At 37.9% G+C, this 22,573-nt stretch overlaps 2 protein-coding genes across 2 annotated transcripts; one reads left to right on the top strand and one right to left on the bottom strand.

Annotated features, from left to right (window-relative positions):
- The first annotated feature begins 2,786 nt into the window (after positions 1-2,786).
- On the top strand, positions 2,787-4,343 carry ANKRD34B (ankyrin repeat domain 34B). Its single transcript, XM_010084348.1, has one exon. The coding sequence runs from the start codon at positions 2,787-2,789 to the stop codon at positions 4,341-4,343; it is 1,557 nt and encodes a 518-aa protein (XP_010082650.1).
- Positions 4,344-13,677: 9,334 nt separating this feature from the next.
- FAM151B (family with sequence similarity 151, member B) lies at positions 13,678-22,507 on the bottom strand. Its single transcript, XM_010084347.1, has 5 exons — positions 22,381-22,507; positions 21,439-21,604; positions 17,522-17,739; positions 15,657-15,792; positions 13,678-13,828 (listed from the first exon to the last, which is right to left on the bottom strand). The coding sequence occupies exons 2-5, from the start codon at positions 21,591-21,593 to the stop codon at positions 13,678-13,680; spliced, it is 660 nt and encodes a 219-aa protein (XP_010082649.1). The 5' UTR covers positions 21,594-21,604; positions 22,381-22,507.
- Positions 22,508-22,573: the final 66 nt, after the last annotated feature.

The raw sequence follows: 22,573 nt of genomic DNA, 5'->3' as shown, positions 1-22,573 counted from the left end.
AAAGAGTGTTCCAGGAATATGATTTGTTACAAGAGCACTGGAAATTTGTGGATAAATATCAAGGACCAGCTCATGATTCAGTGACACACTCTTGAGTTGTGTAGTTCCTCAGTCTTTAAACTGCTTTCCTGGCACAAGTTTATCTCCACAGCTGAAAAACAGCTGTGTCACTCCTGACATCTCAGTAACACATGTAGTGGTTCTGACACAGCAGTTAATTAGATTTAGGAATGTTTTATAATCCCAATCTGTTTAGCATCAATTTGTGGTGAATTATCAAGTAACTTACTCTTTCAGGGAATGTGCCTGAACTTTAACTATTGGCTTAGACTACTAGTCTTTCTCTACCATCACTCACATTAACAGTCCTAGTAAAGTTTGCAAAGACAGTGAATTTAACCAATTGGAGGCATTAGATCAGATGTCAGAAAAAGTCTGATTTTTAGCATTGACCTGCTGCATGATTTAAAGTAGCATGATTCTCTTTCTGTGCCTGTTTAATATTTTATGTTCTTTTGGCCATAAAAGGTATTTATACAGATGAAAATACTTGCTTAAGAAGTGCTGTATGCCATCACTTAGGTAAAGCAAGCAGTTAAGTATCAGAAAAGCTTTAGATAAATATGAAAGAAATGTAAAAACACCCTTACAGGTAGGTTCAAACCAAGGGAGAACACAATCAAAATTCCAGCATGTGTGCTATCTAAAAGATATTTCTCTGTAGTTTGTTTCTGGAAACCTAAATGCACAAAGTAATTGGATACTTTTTTATAAAAGACTTGGTAATAATCTTGAATATATTACTTGTCACAAATATGCATTTCGTAAGAATGATTTTCATATCAGTGACAGCTGCGATAGACACTACTGAATCATGTACTTTCAGTATAATGGAATGAATCCTTAAGTAATTTCAATGCAATTACTTTAAAAAAATGTTTTATCGAGACAGAGGAGGAAAGAACCCCAACAACCAGTCAAAAGAAGGTAACAGCACCACAGTGGTGCCCCTGTTCTCAGCAGTGATCAGAAGTGGTATGTTTACTTCATGAGGATGAGCAGAGAAGTTCTGGGCCTCTTTCATCCTCCTTCATTGCTCAGAACCAGACTGCAGTCTCTGTGAGGGCCATGAGCCCAGAAATAAATGCTACCAAAGGTGAACTGGTTCATCTCATGCATTTGTCTTTTTTTTTCTTGACATACCAAATATTCTGAGGTATCTTACCCATACACATGCCACATATGACCATTATTACACCACATCACCAAACGATGACTATACTGAATAATACTTAAATACTTCATTAACACATTGCAATTATGAAACCCCTTAGCTAATAGTTCTCATCGTGACTGATAAGCCACTGAATGTCACTGCTTAGCAAAAGCACCTGTAGCTGCAGTGCATGATGCTATGGAGTGAAATGGGGTGGGAGAGAGGAAATCTGTGATAAAAATGTCATGTGTCAACTGACTTTTTTTGTTTGTTGGAGTTTTGGAACAAACTACATTGATATCATGCTTTGATGCTGAATTCAAAGTAAAACTCTAATATAAAAGCAAAACAGAATTAAATGACTGCTCTTTACTTGTTCACCAGAACACTACCAGTGCTTTCAATGGTAAATAAAAATGAGACTCTGTTAATTTCATTTGCAGTTAAACTAATTAAACATTTTTACTTCTCTAGAAATATATTGTAAATAAACAAATGTAATTTTCATATCCATATCTAAACTTGTCTTGGAATTATATTGCTCTGCCAACTGTTAAATATTGATTTTATATTTCCTTCTAAAGATTTTCCCTGCGCATGGGTAAGCAAGCACATAAAAGGCATAAATAAAAGTAATTTAATTGTATTAGTTGCATGCATACAGGTATACATTCATACAAGAGCTTCCGTTATTTATACCACATTAAGCTCTTAATTTTTTTGTATGAAACCTCCAGATTTTCTTTAATGCTATCAAATGTTTCTTTTGTTTTAGAGCTGATACTGCCTGCCCAGGTACAGGATTCCTCTCAGCCCACTGATCCCCAGGATGAGTGGGACAGGCTGTGCATCACTTCGTTTATGCTGTTTCACTCATGCTAGTATGTTGTCAAAGGAGCCTAAGGAAGGTAGTGTACTTCCACAAACATAATTGCTTTTATAAAGTACATTAATATTTATTTTCCAGCCATTTAAGAGTTTCTTCTTAGATTAAAAATTTTGCTATGCTTCCTTTTCTTATTTACTAAGACCCATGAGCTTTTTCTCATTAATTTCTGGATGTTTAGCATTGTAATTTTCTGAGACAGAATAAGTGAATGTGACACCACCTCATACCAATTAAAAAAATACTGCAGGATACATTCCGTTCTTGCTTCTTGCTCTCATGAAAATCAGGAGTGGTACAACTGAAGCACAGCCACTTGGATGTAATCAGTATAAAGCCATGCGAGTGTGGAGAAATAAACCTTTTTTGCAGCTTATCTGTCAGAGTGTGACAAAAGGGAGAACAGTCGGGGGAAAAAATGGTGACAGCCATGCTTTAAACATCTATAGATATTATATCCAAATATGATTTTTAGTTCTAAATACATTTATTGAAGTCTAGGAGGTGAGAATTCCCTCCCCACCCCTTCATACTCTTCAGAAAGTACAGGAGTGTTTACAGGAGCAGCTGTAGAGTTAAATCATCTTTTTTCCATTTTCTTTTTTTTTTCTGGGGGGCCTCTTGGCTTTCTCTGAGAAGCAGATGTTCTTTCCAGCCACTAGCAAGGTGTAAGTGACACAGGTGATGACCGAAACAGTGGAGCTGGCAGCGGAGGGGAATTCCCTGATAAGAGCCGTCTATCAAAGCCGCCTTCGCCTTACCAGACTATTACTAGAGGGGGGCGCCTACATCAACGAGAGCAATGACAGAGGTGAAACCCCTTTAATGATTGCTTGTAGGACAAAACATGTAGACTCCCAGAGTGTCAGCAAGGCAAAGATGGTTAAATACCTCCTGGAAAACAAGGCTGATCCTAACATACAGGACAAATCTGGAAAGACAGCCTTGATGCACGCTTGTTTGGAAAAAGCAGGCCCTGAAGTGGTATCTCTGCTACTGAAAAGTGGAGCTGACCCAAGCCTGCAAGATCACTCCAACTGCTCTGCACTTGTGTATGCAATAAACTCTGAAGACAGAGCGACCCTGAAAGTTCTTCTTAATGCCTGCAGGGCACAAGGAAAAGATGTCATCATCATCACAACAGACAAGTCCCCATCGGGAAAGCAGAAAACAAAGCAGTACCTAAATGTTCCCCCTGCAGACCTCGAGGAATACGATTCCCCAACTGCTTGCACTTCCCCATCAGAGATAGAACTGAAAACATCTCCGTCCCCACTTTCAGGTTCAAATGAAACTAAAAAAGCACTATTCAGCTTTAAAGAGCTTGATCATCCACAAAGTGTGGACAACTCATCTCAAACGGTTTCACCAACAAGAAAATCCAGCTCAACAAAAGTAGGGTCCAAGCTGGCACATGTGCAGTGTCTACAGTCTGAGCCTTGGATAAAGAGCTCTCCATCACTGTTTCACCAGAATAAAGTTGCCTCTTTACAAGAAGAACTAAAGGATATTACTCCAGAAGAAGAGCTCTCTTTTAAAATCAATGGCCTGGCCTTATCAAAGCGATTCATCACCAGGCACCAAAGTATTGACATAAAAGATACTGCTCATTTATTGAAAACCTTTGATCAAACCGGATCAAGGAAGTTATCCTATGATGAGATTAACTCTCAGACTCCTGATGGTGAAGAGAAACATAACCCCAGTGGGGTTCCTATGGGTAAGGATGGCAGTTTGGGACAAACCAGCTTTATTTCAAACCTCAGCGGTATTATCCAGAAAATAAATTTAGGAGCAAATCACTACAGCTCCGATTCTCAGTTAACTACTAGTCTAAGTCCTGCTGCTGCTGAAGAGAGTAAGTCAGTGATAGGAAAGAAAAAGATTCTTTCTCCATCTCACTCTTTGTTGTCAAGTTCTAGAAAAGTACTGGAGAACATGCCTCCTGTTACTCTGAGCAGGAGAAACCAAGCTTTTCTAGAAAGATGGGGTTCTGGAGCCTTATTGTTGGATCATATTGCTCAGACAAGACCAGGTTTTCTTCCACCACTGCATGTGAATCCTCACCCTCCAATTCCAGATATTGCTTTCATAACCAGGGTTTCTAGTGTGATTTCTTGTGGACAAAAACCCTTGGTACCAGCAGCACCTGCTCTTCCTAGGGAGACCAAAAATATGAAAATGCTACTAAGGAGGCAGTCGTTACAGACTGAGCAGATTAAGCAATTAGTGAATTTTTAATAGGGGATTAAAGGGTTACAAAATCTTTATGATAGGTACATATGCACTACACTACCCGATTGTAATGATACATATCACAAAAGACAGCAGGTCTGTGATGTAAAGCTCTCTGCCTTGGAACACATTAAATAGTTTAGAGACTACATGAAAAAAATATACTTAATGATGCTGCTTTCTGCAAACTGAGGAATATTTATTATACTGTTTTCAGCTTCAGCGCTGAAATCTTACCTGTGACAGGCTGAACCCACAACAGGTCTTAGGCACTGCAGTTCTCATTTTAGGTTGGAAATACTAACCTTCCAAGGTTTCCCCAATTGCATACTCTTTCTGCACCCGGAACAGGGGTACATGTGGAATTTGGGAATTTGAAACATGATGATGGACACCAGGCTGGTCCAAGTTGTCCAATATCCAAAAATCCCAAACACAACCAGTGTGCACGAAGGGTGGCCAGTGGCAAGTGTACGTAGGCAGTGTCTTCTGGCTTTCAGGTGCTTTACTGCGTGTGAACAGACAACACACAGAGTCCATAAACCTCACGTTGCAGAGCTGTGTTGCATGCATAGCTACATCCAGGGAATCCCTGCTGCAGCCTGGAAGCTTGCTGTAGGCTTGCTGCCCACTGGAAGTCATTGTCATATGCAGAGCACTGGAGAGCTCCCGTTCAGCACAGGATGGCTGGGAGCCGAGTCAAGAAGTGAGCACAGCAAGCAAGAAGACCTGAATAATCTCATGTAAAATGACCAAAAAAAATGACCAAAACGACCAATTGACTGCTCGCACTGTCAGTTAGGTATGTCAATCAACCTGGGCTTCTCAAGCTACTGGATTGCTGGAATCTGCTAATTTAAAAATAGAAAGGGTGGGGGGAGGCAGAGGCTGTTATCTAAGCTAGGGTCCATTACTTTCTGTAGCTCCAGACTCCCCCAGAAAAAATAGATCTCCACTTTCTCCCCAGCCACAGGCCTGGGTTTCAAGACTGGATCCAAATGATGGGACACATCCAGATTTTGTCGTGATCAGCGGGAACACTTCACACACACTTGGGAGCAAGGAAGAGCTCTGTTCTGCTCAAGCAGACCTAAAAAGCCAACAGCTGCGATACTCTCCTGAAAGTCCTCCTGTTGCCTAATTTGAAGCGGAGGACTGAATTTCTTACAAATGAGAAATACTCCTTTGCCTCCAAGCTATTGCTTATTTTTAAATATCTCTAAGATCTATTTTCCCCTCCCATTTAGGGTTCTACAATTCTACACATCTACCTTGTGCGTATTCCATAGATGCTTGACTTCTGGTATTGCATTTAGCATTTTACAACTCATCTTCTAAAGACTGAGAAATACTGAATGTGTCTGTTTTGTCACAATTTACAGATATTAATTGTAATGGAATTGTGTCTGTATAATGTGAATTTCTGTATACTGAAATTAGATTACTTTTTTCCTGAAAATGCACAGTGGGTACTATCGGCCTTCTTGCAGCTTCAGTCAAAACTCAACCATTGCCTAACAAATAAATGTAATATTATTTAGCTTTGCCCTTAGTCTAAGACAATTGGAAGTGGATGATATACATACAGTGTCTGTAAATACGTTTTTATGTAAAAATATAAAAATGTCCAAAAGTTCATAAAATGCCTATTTTGAAGAAGTGAACATTTGACATCTGGAAAGTAAAGGAGTATGGATTACATAACAGAGCTGTATGTCAAGCACTGATCTGAAACTACAAATTTAAATCTTGAAATAAATTTTTTAACAAAATCTCTCCAATCCCTAGTAACAACTGCTAGAAAGCGGAAGATCTTACCTCTGGCCAGGCTCTCAAATGTAGCTACAGTAAGGCGAGATGCTATTCTGTATCACAGTTGTCACAACAAATTATTTCCCACAAAATACAGGTCTTGAAAGCCATGGTGTGTTTTGCCCTCCTGCTGTCACAGCTCTGCTAACCTGTTAAGCATAGTGTTCCAGTGACAGCTGGGAAGGCCCACAGCAAGCTGCACAACACTATCGCATTTGACTTACTCGGATATGATTGTCACAGTTTAGTTTCTCACTCCTCAAGAGCAATCAGTACCAGTCACAATTTATTTATTTTTTAAATGAGAGATGGACTGGTCATCCACTGAAAGACTCTTGGTTGCTTATGGATTGGCTGGCAACCCCCCACCTCTGCACAGAAACAAACACGAAGTGCTCACTATGTCTAAAAACACCTGAGTTTGCATATTAAGCATCAAAAAATGAGTAAGTTCCAAAACTGATGTACGTTTTAAGAGCTATTAAATACCAGTGGAAACATTGTGAAGGTGATGGAGTACTTGGTTCAAGTTCTGCCTCTTACTTCAGTAAGTGTTACTGGATCAGCATCTGCATATGCCAGGTAGAAATGACGATTACACGTAAATCTTTTTATGGCAGAGCAATTAAGTGGAATAACATATGTCAATATTAACTGGGTACAAACTGGTCACTACGAACACCATATACAGACACAATATACTTTTCAAGTGTTTTTATGATATAAATGGAAACAGCATTTTTCTAGTCTGCTCATCACATAATGAAGCTAAAAATGTATCTAACAAAAAACAAATTATTTTTTAGAAAAAAATCAACTAACAGATTAGATGTTCTAACTGGTATCTTTGCTGAAGGTATAAAGCCCGATGTCTGCTGTATTGATTTTAAAATTAATTATAAGATTTCTGCTCCCTAACTGAAACAGATTTTTTTTTTTTTTTACAAAAGGCTCAGACACTTGAGAAAAATGGCAAATGTCTTGAGAAGGTCTTCTGTAGTGCTGACAGTATTTTGTGCTTCACTTTGATGCAGAAGTAATGTGAAAGGTTAACGTTAATGTTTGCTGTTGCATCAATGTTACAAGCGACCTTCAAAGGAAAAACAAGTCAGTTTTGTTCTCTTGCTGTTGTTACGATGCAAAAATAAAAGTTATTTTTCGCCCATTCAGGGAATATGGAAATAGACACATCCTTTTATTCAACACATAGGAGATGCTGAGTCACTACCAAAGATACCCACTCCTGTTTCTCAGGCTGTCTCTACACTAGAATATTGGAACAGTTAATTAGATTTGATCCAACATAGCTAGATTTGTACAAAGTACTGTGTGGGGGAGGCTCTTTCAGTCTATTGGTAGCTTACCATGGTTTCACTTCAGTAGAGATACACTTCTGCCATCTGTGAATCATTTTCCAATTATCCATAATGTCTTTTAAGCAAAGAGTGGAAAGCAAGGCCTGAATTTCTAATGTTAAATTCCCCCCATGAAACATTAAAGTTTACAAACAACAAAATACATTTGAGATGTTCTTCATGATAAAGTAAGCACCACAAGCTTAAAGTTCTTCCTTGCTAGTTTTAAGAGCTGTGGCTTCCCATCCAGAGAGAACCACCTGGACTAGTTCTCAGAAATTACAGTGAATAATTAGTGAAGCTATCCACTTTTAACTTACAGAAAGATCAATGACATAAATCCTTAAATGTTTGTATTTTAGACTATAGAAAATGGACGTGGCATTTCTGTGAGCAAGCATTCCTGTCAACACACACTACAGCTGTCAGTAAAATACACTACCTACGAGATTATTGATTTTGAATCTATGTGATGAGTTTAGAAAGGTGAAAAGTATTTTTCTACTCTGAAAAATGCTGTGAAACTATACAATGACAGTAACTTCTAGACAAATAGTGGTGGCTTCACAAAAAAATGGTAATAATCTAAAAAACTTCATATTTTGGCTTAAGAAATTTAGTAAGTCACTACATAAGAAAGCTGTAAAAAAGCAATTTTCAAGGTTGTGTTTAAGACACAGTGTTCAGATTACAATTTTCAAAATATCCATCCCTGCACTTTGTTTGTTTTTGCTTTACGGAGAAAGGCATTGGAGTTCCTTTGTTTTGATTGTCTTTTAAAAATCATGCAGCACTTCCAAAAGAATACTGCCATAGTTTACTACATAAGAAAAATAGTAAACTAAACCAGTCATTAAATTCCTTTTTTTCCTCATCAATCCTTAATAAGACCTTAATCTTTCTGCATGTTATGCAGTGCAACTAACAAATTTTCCAACTAAAATCAGGTATTTATAAATAAGTGGATTCTTACATTAGTAAACCATTATTCCATTAGCATGGTTTTTTTATAGAAAGGATAACATTAGTCACAAATAACCTTGCTACTATAAACATTTACACTGTATTCATAAAAAAGACAAGCTTTGTTTTTTAAATTAATGTTGAAATTCAGAATTAGAGGGAAGAATGCCTGTTTTAAAATATTTCCAAGCTACACGTTTTCACCTTGAAGTATTACTGGCACTGCAATGCCTTCAAGGAGATCAGGTTTGGTAAGGACACATCTCAAGAAAGCTCAGGGTTGTTTTTTCAGAGTGAAACAGATAAAATTCCAATTTTTTTGACTAATTGTTCTGATAAAATACCTGACTATTAATAATGTTTAAAAAACGATAGGTCTTCTACTCCTTTACACAAGTTAGCCTTATTTTAATACATATATTTGCATAATCCCTGCAAAATTCCTGTTCTTCGAAGAAGGACACCTGTTATCTGAGACACGCGTCTCCTTGGCCGATGATGCATTTAGCTCATTGAAAGAAAGTGCAGACCTCATAGGAATGCCCTTGTTTGGCATTTCACGCAACTAAAACATAAAACTTGCTTCTTTTTGCTGGTACAGAATGGGCAACAGAACCCGATGACTTTGAGAGTAATTACAGAAGAATTACTTAAAACTCCTTTTGCATCCATATTAATCCTCTACAGTACTATGTATTATGTAGCAGGTGAAATGAGTCATTAAATGATTAAAAAAAAAATATAGGCTGAAAGGAACCTCTGCAACTCTTGTCCAACCTGCAGCTCAGAGCAGCCTTGCCTCAGCCATAGTGCTCATCTCCGCTAGGATTCAGGAAGCCGAAGTATTAACAGTTCAACACTTCAGGAGGCACCACAGGACTCAGGAGTTATCAACATGAAGTCAAAATCGCTATTTTAAATTTAGCCATAAAGATATCATCTCCTGTGCTAGCACCACAGTGTAGATCCAATGTTAATTCAGAGGTTTTGTCCAGGAAAAAACAGCAGGAAAAAAAAGTGAAGTTATATTCAGCCACTTAAAAAACATGCTAACTTCTTAAACTGAACAGTAAATACATATTTTTTAGAATTGCATACAGTCCCATTTATTCACAAATTTCTGAAGTCCAGATGCAGATGCATGCTGATGAACTGTAATTAATGTACAGAAATTCAGATGTATACGACTTACATGTGTACAGAATAATCAAATTCACCATATAGTCAAACCCTTCTGTAATTGTAAGAATGCTTCACGGAATTAATTTTCAGCATTTTGTTTAATCAATTTTTACATGTCTTGTTACTTTAATTAATTTTTCTGGTAATCCAGGTCATGTCTTCTTTTTATTTTATCTGAATATCCCGGTTTATTCATATCCATGTATATTATTACTCAGTGATACTTCTTCCATGATGTCCTGACCCTTAAAAATACTTCTGGCAATTGCTGATGTTTTTTACTTAATAGTTTAACCAGTTTTAACAAATCTTAATACTTCAGGTGGCAATTGATTAAGTGGGGAAAAAGGCTTCTAAACAACAGAAAAGTTTGCCAGCGTGGACACAAAAAGGCCCAACCAACTGAAAGACAAAATCCCTCAAGTCAATAAATATAACTGCCTGCAACCAGGAGGTGAAACAGATCTAGGAGTTCATGCCACTCCTAAACATTTACATAGATTGGAACAAAAGGACAAGAAGATACTCATCTTTAAATCTATGAGAAGTAAATGTATGGTTACAAATTATTGCTGCTTCTGAGTGACCAGCAATATCTTGAAAAGAAATCTACACTAAGCCTAGAAGTGTTCAATAAGAATAATTCAAAAAACCCAATGCCCTTTAATTGCACCTTTCATTCAGTAAATGAACATGGCTACAGCGATGTATCCTCAAGCTATTTCCCTTATGTCCCTTAAAAGCAAATTCTGTTATTCCAACACCTGTCTGATTCATTTGGCTAATGCAGCTATGTTCCATTTGATTCCAAAAGCTGTCTGACATCCTTGTTCTGGCTTCTTGTTCAGTGATACATCCCAGAAAACAAAAACCTCTGAACTACACTATTTCTTACTGATTTATTGTATGTACCATAGAGTCAAAGCAATGTCTTTAACTGTAGCTTTCGTCATTCATATATCCTGTCCTCCCTGAAGGGGAGTTAAGTCAAAGAGTCATCATCCAGAAAAGGATACTGCGTGATCAGATCTGGTAGCATGCCTGTTCATGCAATAGCTCCTAAACCTGTTTTACTCCAAACAATCTGGGTTGGAGGAGGGTCTTTGAAGTACGTAAAATATCTTCCATAGTTATGATCAGTTAGGAAACAGTTAATCTCTCCTCCTCACATGTATAGTGAAGTGTGCATGCAAAGCTCATAGCAACAGATGCTATACAGAACTGAGAGGTTAAATCTGCTCAAAGCAGATCATGTTGTCAGAGTGAACTGAAGAATAAATTGTTTCTCACAATTGATTAAAAGGAATCACACTTCCAAACTTAACGCTTTGGTGGTTATTGCCATTCATGCTGACTGACTGTGTAAATTACATTAAATACTCTGTTTAACCATTCCAAGTACAACTAGAGAGTTTTCTTCCTTATTTGGAAAAAAATATTTCCTGATAAAAGCTCTACCACTCAATAATGTAAAACAATTATTAGATGAGGGTGTCAAATGCACCCTTAGTAAGTTTGCAGACAACACCAAGTTGGGCAGGAGTGTTGATCTGCAATGAAGGAAGGCTCCACAGAGGTATCTGGACAGGCTGGATCAAGGGGCTATGGCCAATCACATGAGACTCAACAAGGCTCAGTGCTGAGTCCTGCATTTGGGTCCCAACAACCCCATGCAGTGCTACAGGCTCAGGGAAGAGTCTGGAAAGCTGCCCAGTGGAAAAGGACCTTGGGGTGTTGGTCAACAGTCGGCTGAATACGAGCTGGCAGTGTGCCCAAGTGGCCAACAAGGCCAATAGCATCCTGGCTTGTATCAGAAACAGTGTGGCCAGCAGGACTAGGGAAGTGAACGTCCCTCTGTCCTCGGCGCTGGTGAGGTTGCACCTTGAACAGTGTTCAGTTTTGGGCCCTTCACCACAAGAAAGACATTGAGGTGCTGGAATTGTCCAAAGAAGAGCAACGAAGCTGGTGAAGGATCTAGAGAACAAGTCCTGTGAGGAACAGCTGAGGGAACTGGAGTTGTTTCATTTGGAGAAAAGGAGGCTGGGGGGAGACCTTATTGCTCTCTACAGCTACCTGAAAGGAGGTTGTAGCAAGGTGGGTGTTGGTGTCTTCTCCCAAGTAGCAAGTGGAGGAAATGGACTGGATATCAGGAAAAACTTCTTCACTGAAAGGGTTGTCAAGCTCTGAACAAGCTGCCCAGGGAAGTGGTGGAGTTCACCATCCTTGGAGGTATTTAAAAGATGTGGCACTTAGGGATATGGTTTAGTGGTGGACTTGGCAGTTTCGTTAATGGATGAACCCAGTGATCTTAAGGGTCTTTTCCAACCTAAATGATTCTGTGATTCTAATAATAAACCTAACAAAGGAGCTTAGGTAACAACCAGGAATCGTATATTTTAATGACTGCATAAAATCACCATATTTCAAGATTTAGAATTAATAAATGTAACTTTTCTATCACAATTGTACTAATACAATAGAAAAAAGCTGTAAGAACTAAAAAGTGCTGTAATTAACTCTTTAGTACTAACAGCCTGTCCAGTGTTGTGTTAAACATCAAAGTTAAAAAAATTAATGCATGCAAGAGGAATGGGAAAAGAAGGGGAAGAAGATGTCAGGGTAATGACTCTTCACAGAATCAGCTTTCATTTAGAAATCAAAATCTCCTCTGCCATTGTGAAAAAAAAAATTGTAATGTTTGGCAAAAGACAAAAATACACAGCTTGTATCTCAATCTGCACAGTTTTCAATATCTGTAGTAATTTTGAGGGATGCAGAAGCATGAGAGCCAAAAAATTATTAAAATGAAATAGGTCTGACTCTTCCTGCAGGTGATAAGCAAGGCTGCCATGATCTTAGGTTTTCTCAAAGGGAAGTTCAACTTTCAAAAATTTTCAAAATCGTATTCTGAGAGTTAAAAAGATGAACAATCCAGGAGAGTGCAGAAAATAACCGTATTATCACAGGCATGTACAATTTTTGCTGGAGGCACTCATGACTGTACAGCTATTTCATTCTTAGAGCCCCTGGCTTTCAGAAAGACTGCAGCAGAACAATTTACATTAACTCCTCTTACACTTAAAATTTAGTCTAAAACTCTTGAAAGAACCACCAGCACTTCTCTCTCTTATGAACTGCTACAGCACTTTTCATGCTGTCTCTGATGTGTACCTCCCTGTAATCCATCTTTGTGTGTTATGTACGAGACAGGATTATTCTTAATTTTGGGGGTTCTGTTTGCCCCAGCACGTCCTGCAGTGCAGCTACAACTCCAACTCAAGCTTTCCCACAATCCAAGGACGATGTTGCTGAGGGCTCAGAAAGCACAGAGGCAAGCCATGGTGTGGAATGCACAATCACCACACTGCAGAGAACCTGATCAGTTTTAATTCAGTAAAAATAATTATTCTTTCTCCCTGGAGAATATGTAGGATCACAGATTCCACTCTTTACATCTAGCAAACAGAATTTTCTATTGACTAGGAGCGAGAACATTATAATTGCAGCAGCATTAAAAATAGAGCGTATCAAGATGAGCTACAAAATAACCCCTTTGGGAACTGCATGGTTCTGTACTTAACACCGTCTTGACTCTTGGCCTCCCCTATAAAAAGCAGAAACAGGCTTTGGTAGAGATTGAGTGTCCCATAGACTTTGGTTTACAAAAAAGCAGTTCGTAGCAAATTACCTTGGTCCATGACTCTCTGCTGGGGCCATTCTCCCTTTTATGTAATTGCAGGGAAGAAGTACCAGAATATTTAGGTAACATGAGTAGCCTCTACAACAAGCCATTGGGTGAATGAGAGGAGTATGCATATGATAAGTAAGTAACAATTCTGGTCTATTAAAGAAGGCATTAAATTTTTATTTGATAAGCCTTTCAATAGAGTGTTATACAAAAACAATAACCATGGCTGTGTTCTATACAATTCTTTTGGGAAGGAAAATGCATTTCCCTGAACAAGAAATCTTCACATTTAAAGAGGCTAAGCATTACAATGTCAGAGAGATTCCCTGCTTTGTATTTACTATTCAACTCCTATGGCTTTTTTGAATTCAGAATTTCGTGGCTCTAAGATGTCATAATAAACCCTACTTTTATCAAAGTTTTCTCGGATGTAAAGCAAATCTTCTACAGAATACACATCTTCCTTCCCTGTCCAAAGAGTGAGACTGTACCTATATCAAAAAAAGGAAAAAAAAGAGAAAAAAGAAAAAATAATGTTATTATCCTAGGATAAAGCATGCAAGACAGAAAGACATTGCACTAATAAGCTCCAGAAATGAACAGATTAGCTGATGAATAAACCTGTGTTTGACACATGCAAACTAATATTTGTTGAGGTCTATTCCTTTGACACATTTTTTTTTTCCTTGTTACAGAGGTAAGTTACACAATCCAGTTCGAGCCAAACTTGAAGTTCTTGTTCCTAAGGCTAAACGTTCTATAACTTCTGAAGAACTGCAAAATTTTTAAGGTGGACAATCCTACATCACGCAGAACAATTTATCTGTAGCCTTGTCCTTGTGTGAACTGTTCTGCAAAACCTAGCAAGGAGTAAAATAAAAAAATCTTAGGCGGATATCCAGCAAAGAAATTTACCAGGCTGAGCATTTAAAGTTTGACAAAGTCATAAACAGTTAAAAGCAGAGCACTGTAACAGAAAATAAAAGGCAATCTCAGTTATAGGTGATTTATCATACTCTGTGTTTTATCACCTAAGTGATGTGTGGTGATATAATCTGCTTGACTGAATGCATCTTCTGTGCCTTATCGCATACACTTTTCTGATTAATTGCAGAGTCTTTGTAATAACTCTTCAAACTGACTGAAAAACTTTGAAGTATCATTTAAAGTTAAAAGCATTATGCTCCACAATCTCCATCTGACAAATACTTCATTTTTCCCCTTTGTTTATTAAAACTGTATTAATCTAAAATAAAGGTAAATCAGAAGTTAGCTGTATGTCAGCAAAGCTGGCTCAGGAATTTCTGTCTTCTAACCATGCCACTAAGAAAAATCAGGATCTTTATGCTGAGGTAAAAGAGAAAAGCCTAGTATTTCAGTGGGAATAATGCCTGTATCCAATGAGGACATATTTCAGAATGGCACAATTCACGAGACATGCTCTTAACATAATATTTTGAAATTAATTTCCCAGTTTCAAATGTTTAAGTCTAATTTCTTTCTCGACTCACCACTATAAATAAGAAAAAAAACACTTTATTTTTTCTACCCTCTTGTCCCTAATTGCTTAGAAATTTTCTATACAAGTCACTGTCTTTTTCTGTCTTGAGCTTTGACTTTGGTTAGTGGTTTATGAACAACTTTATTAAAGTGTAGGTAGGCAGAGTAGGTGAAAAATATAAGTAAAAACCAGTATGTACAAAGCAGGTTTTATTCTCATTCTGCTACATGTAAATAATTTTTTTTCTATTAAATTGCTATGGGCTTGTAAAAACTATTTTAAAAAGGAAATATTCAGTCAGTGTTTGGAAACCACTAAATGTATTTCAAGTACCTAGACAAAATCAGCTTCGTAGCACTCATTAACTTCCAACATAAAAATCACCTTCAATTCTTCTATGTCACATTATTACAGAAAATGTAAATACTGAATCCAATCAAAAGTATCTGTAAGTATTTAAATTTATTAATTCCAAATTGCAAAATCAAACTACTTGGTCTATTTAACTAAATTAGTCTTATGAAGTGTTAATAGTGCAACTGCATTGCAAACCTACATAAGATTCACTACCTGAAATAAGTAATTTTAAAAGAGGCTTTTGGAATTTTATTATTTTAAAGAAATGAACAGTGACCACTTTTGAGTAACAACACAACGTAAGAACTGAACAAACTCATGAAAAGAAGGGATAATCCATAAGAAAAAATATTTTTAACGCAATTGGAATAAATACGTACACATAACTATGCTATATTTAATATAAACAATTATGTGACTTTGTAATAAAGACAGCTAAAAATAAAGGCCCTCAGACTTACCTATCTGACTGTTGCATTAACCAACACAGCTCAGGTATTGACTGTCGTACTAATGCTGCTCTTACAGGGAAAGTTACAGGCTGGGAAAGTGTGCTGCATATCTGAGCCATTTCTTTCACCATTATCCAATCATAGCCTACAATACAGACCATTTGATTAAAAAGAATCATTCACAAATACAATCTCTATAAAGACACAATAAATTCTAGAATGATTAGGTTGCCAGATAATACAAGAGCAAAGATGGGTTTTGTGAAAATGTCATAACTCTAAAATGAAATCATTAAATCACTCTGAATAAAAAATGTAATTGTCCCAGAGGAGAAAATAAATACTAATAGAGAAAAATAAACTTATTTTGAAATTCTTTATTTCTATTAATTACAGTGGTTTTTTACATAGAGCAATAGAAGGTGACATTTTCTAATGTCCAGGAAATTGTATCATTGCTCTCTCTCTAAAAACCAGTGTTGCCATTGACTTCAATATGGACTAGTTTTAACTTCACAGTGACCCTTAAAAAACAGAAGCACTTTGAAAAAATTATAAAAAACCTCAATGAATGCAACAGAAGACTTTAAATTATAGAGAAATTAAGCATGTAAAACATTTTATACTCAAAAATGCTAAAATCAATCATTCTAAAACGCCTCAAGTGTCTGCTGTTGAGATTTTTACAAGCACTGGGAGCTAGTTAAATCAGTATTTAATAATCTCTTATTTCTACAGCCTATGAAAATCTTAACTTCAATAACAACAATTTTTTTTTTCTCAAGTACTCATCTGCAATGCTGTGACTGAAAAGACTTACAAGACGAAATCTTTAAAAAAAAAGTATTTGGTTGCGCAAACAGAAACTCGTCGCTGAAATCAGTCAAACTGGCTGGTTTTCTCTTGTCTTAGAGTATATCCTTAATTACCACCACCATAAAATGAAATTTAGAATGGAGATAAAGTTCCATTTATTAAAAAATATTACTTAGTATTTCCAGTGCATTATTTCCAGCAACCATTTATTCCACTTAAAATGTTTTGGACAAAGTACTACATAAATTAATATATAACACACAACAAAATCCTCATAGCACTATACTAAGTCTTGCTAATGAACAATTAGCAATTTGGAAGAGTGTATAACTTTGCCATTGCAGTCACAGACAATATTGTTGAAGACTAAGCTACTGCACACAAAGGCATGTGCACTGGAGTAAAACACCCTACCAAAGCAGCTATAAGAATTACAGGAGGAAGCCTGTAAAAAGGAACCTAAAATAACGGCTACATGTTCAGGATCTAAATTCAAGTTAGAGATTAACAGTAAGAAACTACAATTAGATTCTCAAAACAGAGATTTTTAAAAGTTACTAACATAAATAAATTGGAAAATTTATTGGAAGAATGCAGTTATTCAACAGAAACGAAATGTTAAAAACAATGTTAACCTACAATTTAATTTCAGTTATCTACTGCAAAACACTGGTAAAAGTTTTAAATTTCCAGCTAATCTATTTTTCTTCAGCAAACATGCCTGAATTCCAGTTACCAAACCAATCCTGCTAGGATTCAGGAGCCTGAAGCAGGCCATAAGCAGTTTGTCCCCAGAAAATTCCTTATTATGTGCGAATGAGTTAAAGAGCATAATATTAACAACAAAAATACCACGTTTTTATACAGTTGCAACTCAAACATTGAACTAATGGCTGTAAAACACTATCAAATATACACCAACAGAGAAAATAATTCTTGTTATATTCACTATTATTTTCTAACTGACCTGGTGGCACATAACTTATTTTCAATTAATTATGAAATGAACGTGAAGAAAATAGACCATGCAGTGTAAGCAGTAAATTTTCTGTCTTTACCTTTATTGTGTTTGTTGGGGTACCAGCCAGTTGTCCATCCCAGCGATAAGGTTACATTTGAGAACAAGGAAGTGACGGTGTCAATGAACGCTTGTGCATCTACCACAGCGTTATTTCCATTAGGTCCCGGTAGGATGTCTGCATTGATCCAAACGGGTCGCCTCAAATGCTGCTTCACGTGTTCAAGAAGCTCCAAGGAAGGCCGTACGGCTTCTAGACTGAACCAATAACACACAGGGTGAGATGAGACACCTCACCACTCTAATGGAAGATGGGAAATGTACAGTACAATTATGGATGGATATGTGAATGGAACTCTCCTTATAAGTCAGAAAGCAAACGCTGAGGGCCCCTTCTACCATAAGGTGACTATTACTGCTGGGGCAAAGTAGCATAAGCCTCTTGTCTCCCTGCTGCCCAACAGGAACCGCTTCATGGCTCTTCTAACTCCTGACCTGTTAAGACTTGGATGTTATTGAACTCTTAGGAAAATTTTTTTACTAACACTGGTTCCAACACTGTTTTAGTGGTTGTCCCCATAGCTCAAAAGTCTGGCATAGTGGCAGCATGAAGAAGTCTGCCCATCAGACGTTTATCCTACAGCTAATTATTATGAGATATCATCACCTGAGCAACCAACGTAGCACCACTTGTAAGTATTTAACAAAACATATTAAGTCGCATATTCTCACTGTTCTCTCAAATCAAAAGAAAAAGCATAACTAGAAGGCAAACAATAACCTTTCTCTATCCTACCAAACTTTTGTAGGCAGTATTGTGGAAGGAAAGGAAATGTGGAATAACAGGGAGAAGGAACGAATGGCAAGAAAATAAGTTTTTTTTTTTTCTCTCACAGCAAATTAATTAACCTTCTATATAACATTCAGGAATCTAAAATCATTCTAGTCAGAGTTGTGATTTCCTCACAGCTAAGAACCTGTGTTTTCTCCTGCAAGTCATCATAAGCTCTGGATAAGCCATCTTCTAGCTTTCCCTCAAAATCTTGCAGCGACACGATACAGAGCTGAGCCAACAGAAAATTCTTCATGCTGTTCTGCGGGGTTAGTTTTCCTGTTCAACAGCCTAACCTGGTCCCTCTGGGTGTCACAGAAGCACCAGGAAGGGGAAGGGGAAAAGAAGGCATTGCAAAGAGCAAGGAGAGGATCACAACTGCTCCAGTTCACGCGGACATAAAACACAGGCTACGCGCTCCACGGGTGCCTGTTTGAACAACACGGATGATGGTTAACTGCTACCGTCTCTTCCCAGTTCCAAGGCCACTGTACCTCCAGCCTCTTACACCAGTACTGGTGCTTGCCTTAGGAGCAGAGTGCAAGTTCAGCACTGACATAAAGTGGCAAACAACTCTTCTCATTATTTTGTAGGGATGGTTCTGTACCAAGTTATTCCCAAACCTGGCTCACAATGAGGCCACATGAATCGTGTCAGGATTTGTGGGCAAAAATGGGAATGGCAGCCAGCTGTTGCTGTAAAACCAAAAACCACCCTGAGTTGCCTGTGTTATTACCCATGAGAAGTCATTTTGTACATTTTAACTTTTGCATGGTTGAGAAAGCTGCGCAGCAGCAGGTTTTTTTTAGTCAGTATTAGCTAAGCTCTTCTTACAGAAAAGCTAGTAATGCCTTGAGTTAACATTAGTGGTTTAAGTATTTCTCACATTGTCTGAGGCCGAAACAGTTCACATTTTCCCATATACAAGGGACTCACAAAGCCAGGGTAATGCCTTCCTTTTTACCACAAAGGACAAGATAATGTAAAGAGAAAAAAGCCCAAAGCAGCATCTTTGGAAACAAACAAAACCCCTGACAGCACTGTTTGTATTGGAAAATTCAAATGTACTGCTGACTCCATGTTGAATAATTCTGGCATTTTTGAAGTTGGACTCTGACGTCCTTTTGCAGAATACATTAATTCCTGCAGATAAAGCCAGCAGGAAACATGATTTTGTGGTCAATCAAGCTGACAGAGTACAAATACACAAAATATGTACTTTTCAATGCTGTTGAAATAAACTTCAGAACTTCAGCAATGGTATTCAAAGAAATATTATTCAAAAGAACATAAAATTAATTTGACTATATCTGCTCTGTGTGCTTGTATTTTTAAATGCTTTTATGCAATTAGACTTCTATAATTCAACATAATTTTAAAAGCTTTTTAAAATCACTGCACTTGGCTGGAAATTCCCTGTGGAAAAATAAGAGGTAGATGTTTTAAAATTAATTTAAACAATAACTAAAATTAAAAAAAAACAAAAAACAAAAAACAAAAAAAACCAAACAAACAAACAAACAAAAAAAAACACAAAAAAAACCCCAAGCAAATGTCTACTTCTCTTGTCCCTTCCCCTCTCTGTCCAGGCAGACATTTACAGATTCTGTCAATAATAAAAGGATTTAACCTGCCCACATTTTTTTGTATTGTCATGAAATTTCACATGAAAACTCACTGCATTACACAGAACAACAGGTATAAATCACATTTTACAACTATTTACTTTTTTTTTTTTTTTTGCATTTCTATACCATACTTAGGGATTGATTAAGTTCTTTTTAATGTGGAGATGAATCCTCCATCTGCTGCAAAAATAGACGTTGTAGAATCATAGAATGGTTTGGGTTGGAAAGGACCTTAAAAATCATCAAGTTCCAACCCCCCTGCCATGGGCAGGGACCCCTCCCACTAGCCCAGGTTGCTCAAAGCCTCATCCAGCCTGGCCTTGAACACGTCCAGGGAGGGGGCATCCACAGCTTCTCTGGGCAACCTGGGCCACTGCCTCACCACCTGCACAGTGAAAAATTTCTTCCTAATGTCTAGTCTAAATCTGCCCTCTTTCAGCTTATACCCATTACCCCTTGTCCTCATGCACATTCACACAAAGCTAAAGTTACAAGTTGCAGAGGTGTATATCTGAAAATCACAGCTCACTTTGAGGTGCATTTCAAACTTTTCCAGGCAATCTCATGGGGTTTTCAGGTGCATTTTCTATTAAAGACAATGAAACAGCTAATGGTTAAAATTCTAAATAAACCTCTGAAAATCTAACGAACAAGTTAAGCCAAAAAACCTAAATTTACTTCAATATACATGCACCTTACCACACAAAAAGCAAGACAACTTTTTTGTATTTTTCAACATGCTGCAGAAATCTACCACCACAACATATGTGGGAAGAGATCAGATATTCAAAGGAGTACACCTAATTCTTGAACTGAGACATCCCCAATAGATTGTTAGTATTGGAGATGATCAGGAAACAGAACTCCTGTCCTTGGCAGACAGGGGAAGCTCTGGGAAAATGAAGATATTCATGCTGGTTTAGGATGATGTTTCTAAATTACTATGAACTTCAGCAGACCTGGAACAGAGGCCGGCTTTTCAAAAAGCGTTGCAGAAGCTCCTTGAAAAAACAACACTTTTCTTCCCCTTCCATGGTAGAGAATGACACCAAGAAAGGTAGATAACAGCAGGAGAGACCTGTATGCTGCCAGGCAGAGACCCAGGGGGCTGAACCCCATTTGGAGCCTGAAAGCCACTATCTTGACTTTCCAGTGAGAAGGCTGTCTTTCCCAATTTCTTTGCACAAGCTGAAAACTCACAGGAGCTTCCCAGATAGGCATCATCACTTCAGTTTTCCCAATAGGAGAACTTTGCACAATACCAACTTTCAAATTCACTGAATACAAAATCATTATTTGTAGTTCAAAACACTTCTAAAGCGTTTCTTCTTGAAATGTATTTAGTGACACAGATTGTTTCACTGCACTTTCTGTTCAAGAAGTAATGCGTTACACTAAATCGCACAATAAGAAAAAATTGGGTCTACCATTGTGTACTGTAAAGCTGTTAATTAGTATGAATGCAAAGAATATAAAAACCTTTTTGTCTTGAGATACCTCTTAAAATCCAGCTTGATGCCTTTATTTGTGTTGATAATCTCTTTTAGCCATTCCTGCAATGTGTTGTCACTGTCTGTTTCAGGTGGATGAGCCATGATAGGGTCTCCATTTCCTCCCTTGCCACCACGAAGAAGAACATCTGCTTCTATCATGTGAACATCACCTGTTGATTTAAAAAAGAATGCTCTAACAGAAGTAAATCCAGTATCTCTAGTGTCTGCTTCAGAGTAACAGTAACAGGGCAAGTCCTTCTACACTTGGCTGTGCACGCTTACTTCACAAAGGTCACCCAGTTTAAGTTGCTTTCTGTGAAGCAACAAAGATGCTTCAGGTACTTTAGTCACTAAACTCTTCAGAAATCTACAAGCACATCAAAACTGCTTTTTGTAGGCGCATTTGGCCAAGTATCCCAACATTTTTTCAGAGGAACAGCAAAGTCAATATCCAAAATGTGAACCCACTCTTGCTAAACCTCAAATCTTTTCCTCTTAAAATAGGGTTCCAGAGAGAGCCTTTTAGAGCAAAAGGTCACCATCAGATTTTAACACTGGCAGAGACTGAGTATTCTTGTCTCATTCTGAAAACTGACCAACCCATCCCAGCCAAAATTGTTTTAAAAAACAGGTCAGCCAGGTAATCAGTCGCAAACATTTGCCAGGAAAACGGCACATGAAACACAAGTCAAGCGAGTGGAAACCTTAGGAATGCTGCAAGCTCTTGATAACAGCTTTCTGTGATGAGAAGCATCTGAGAGCCACCAGATGCAGAAGCAGCGCTACCAGCTTTGCAGAGAACTCAGTATATACAGCTACTTAAGCTGAAACTGCAATAAAAAATATGATACTAATTATACAGTCAACAGAAAGCAGATTACGTATAAAATTACATAAAGATACTAAGTATTTCCCCAATGGCAGGCCGCCAGCGGCTCACACTTACTCCCCGCGGCCTCCGCAGCTCGGGCCTTGCTGTTCGCGGCGTGGAACCACCGGATGGCCGCTCCGTCCCTGGATCGGATGCGCTGACACCTTAGAAAGTGATCCACCACCTCCTCGCTCCAGGCGCCTGCGGCGGCGCGAAGGGAGACCCGCCCTCAGCACCGGCTGCTCGGCGGGACCGCATCCAGCCCTCC

This window comes from Pterocles gutturalis, unplaced genomic scaffold (genome assembly GCF_000699245.1).
Source record: "Pterocles gutturalis isolate BGI_N339 unplaced genomic scaffold, ASM69924v1 scaffold43770, whole genome shotgun sequence".
NCBI lineage: Eukaryota > Metazoa > Chordata > Aves > Pterocliformes > Pteroclidae > Pterocles > Pterocles gutturalis.
Note: the sequence above shows the minus strand (reverse complement) of the source record. Positions and strands in the feature narration are given on the sequence as shown.

What these genes read in the sequence shown, in the direction of transcription:
- FAM151B (XM_010084347.1), bottom strand. Translation starts at nt 21,593, where the DNA reads ATGATAGAAGCAGATGTTCTTCTTCGTGGTGGCAAGGGAGGAAATGGA. An exon ending in ATCAAGCTGGATTTTAAGAG is followed by an intron (nt 17,740 to 21,438) that starts GTATCTCAAGAC and finishes TTATTGGTTCAG; the next exon opens with TCTAGAAGCCGTACGGCCTT. An exon ending in TTAATGCAACAGTCAGATAG is followed by an intron (nt 13,829 to 15,656) that starts GTAAGTCTGAGG and finishes TTTTTGATATAG; the next exon opens with GTACAGTCTCACTCTTTGGA.
- ANKRD34B (XM_010084348.1), top strand. Translation starts at nt 2,787, where the DNA reads ATGACCGAAACAGTGGAGCTGGCAGCGGAGGGGAATTCCCTGATAAGA.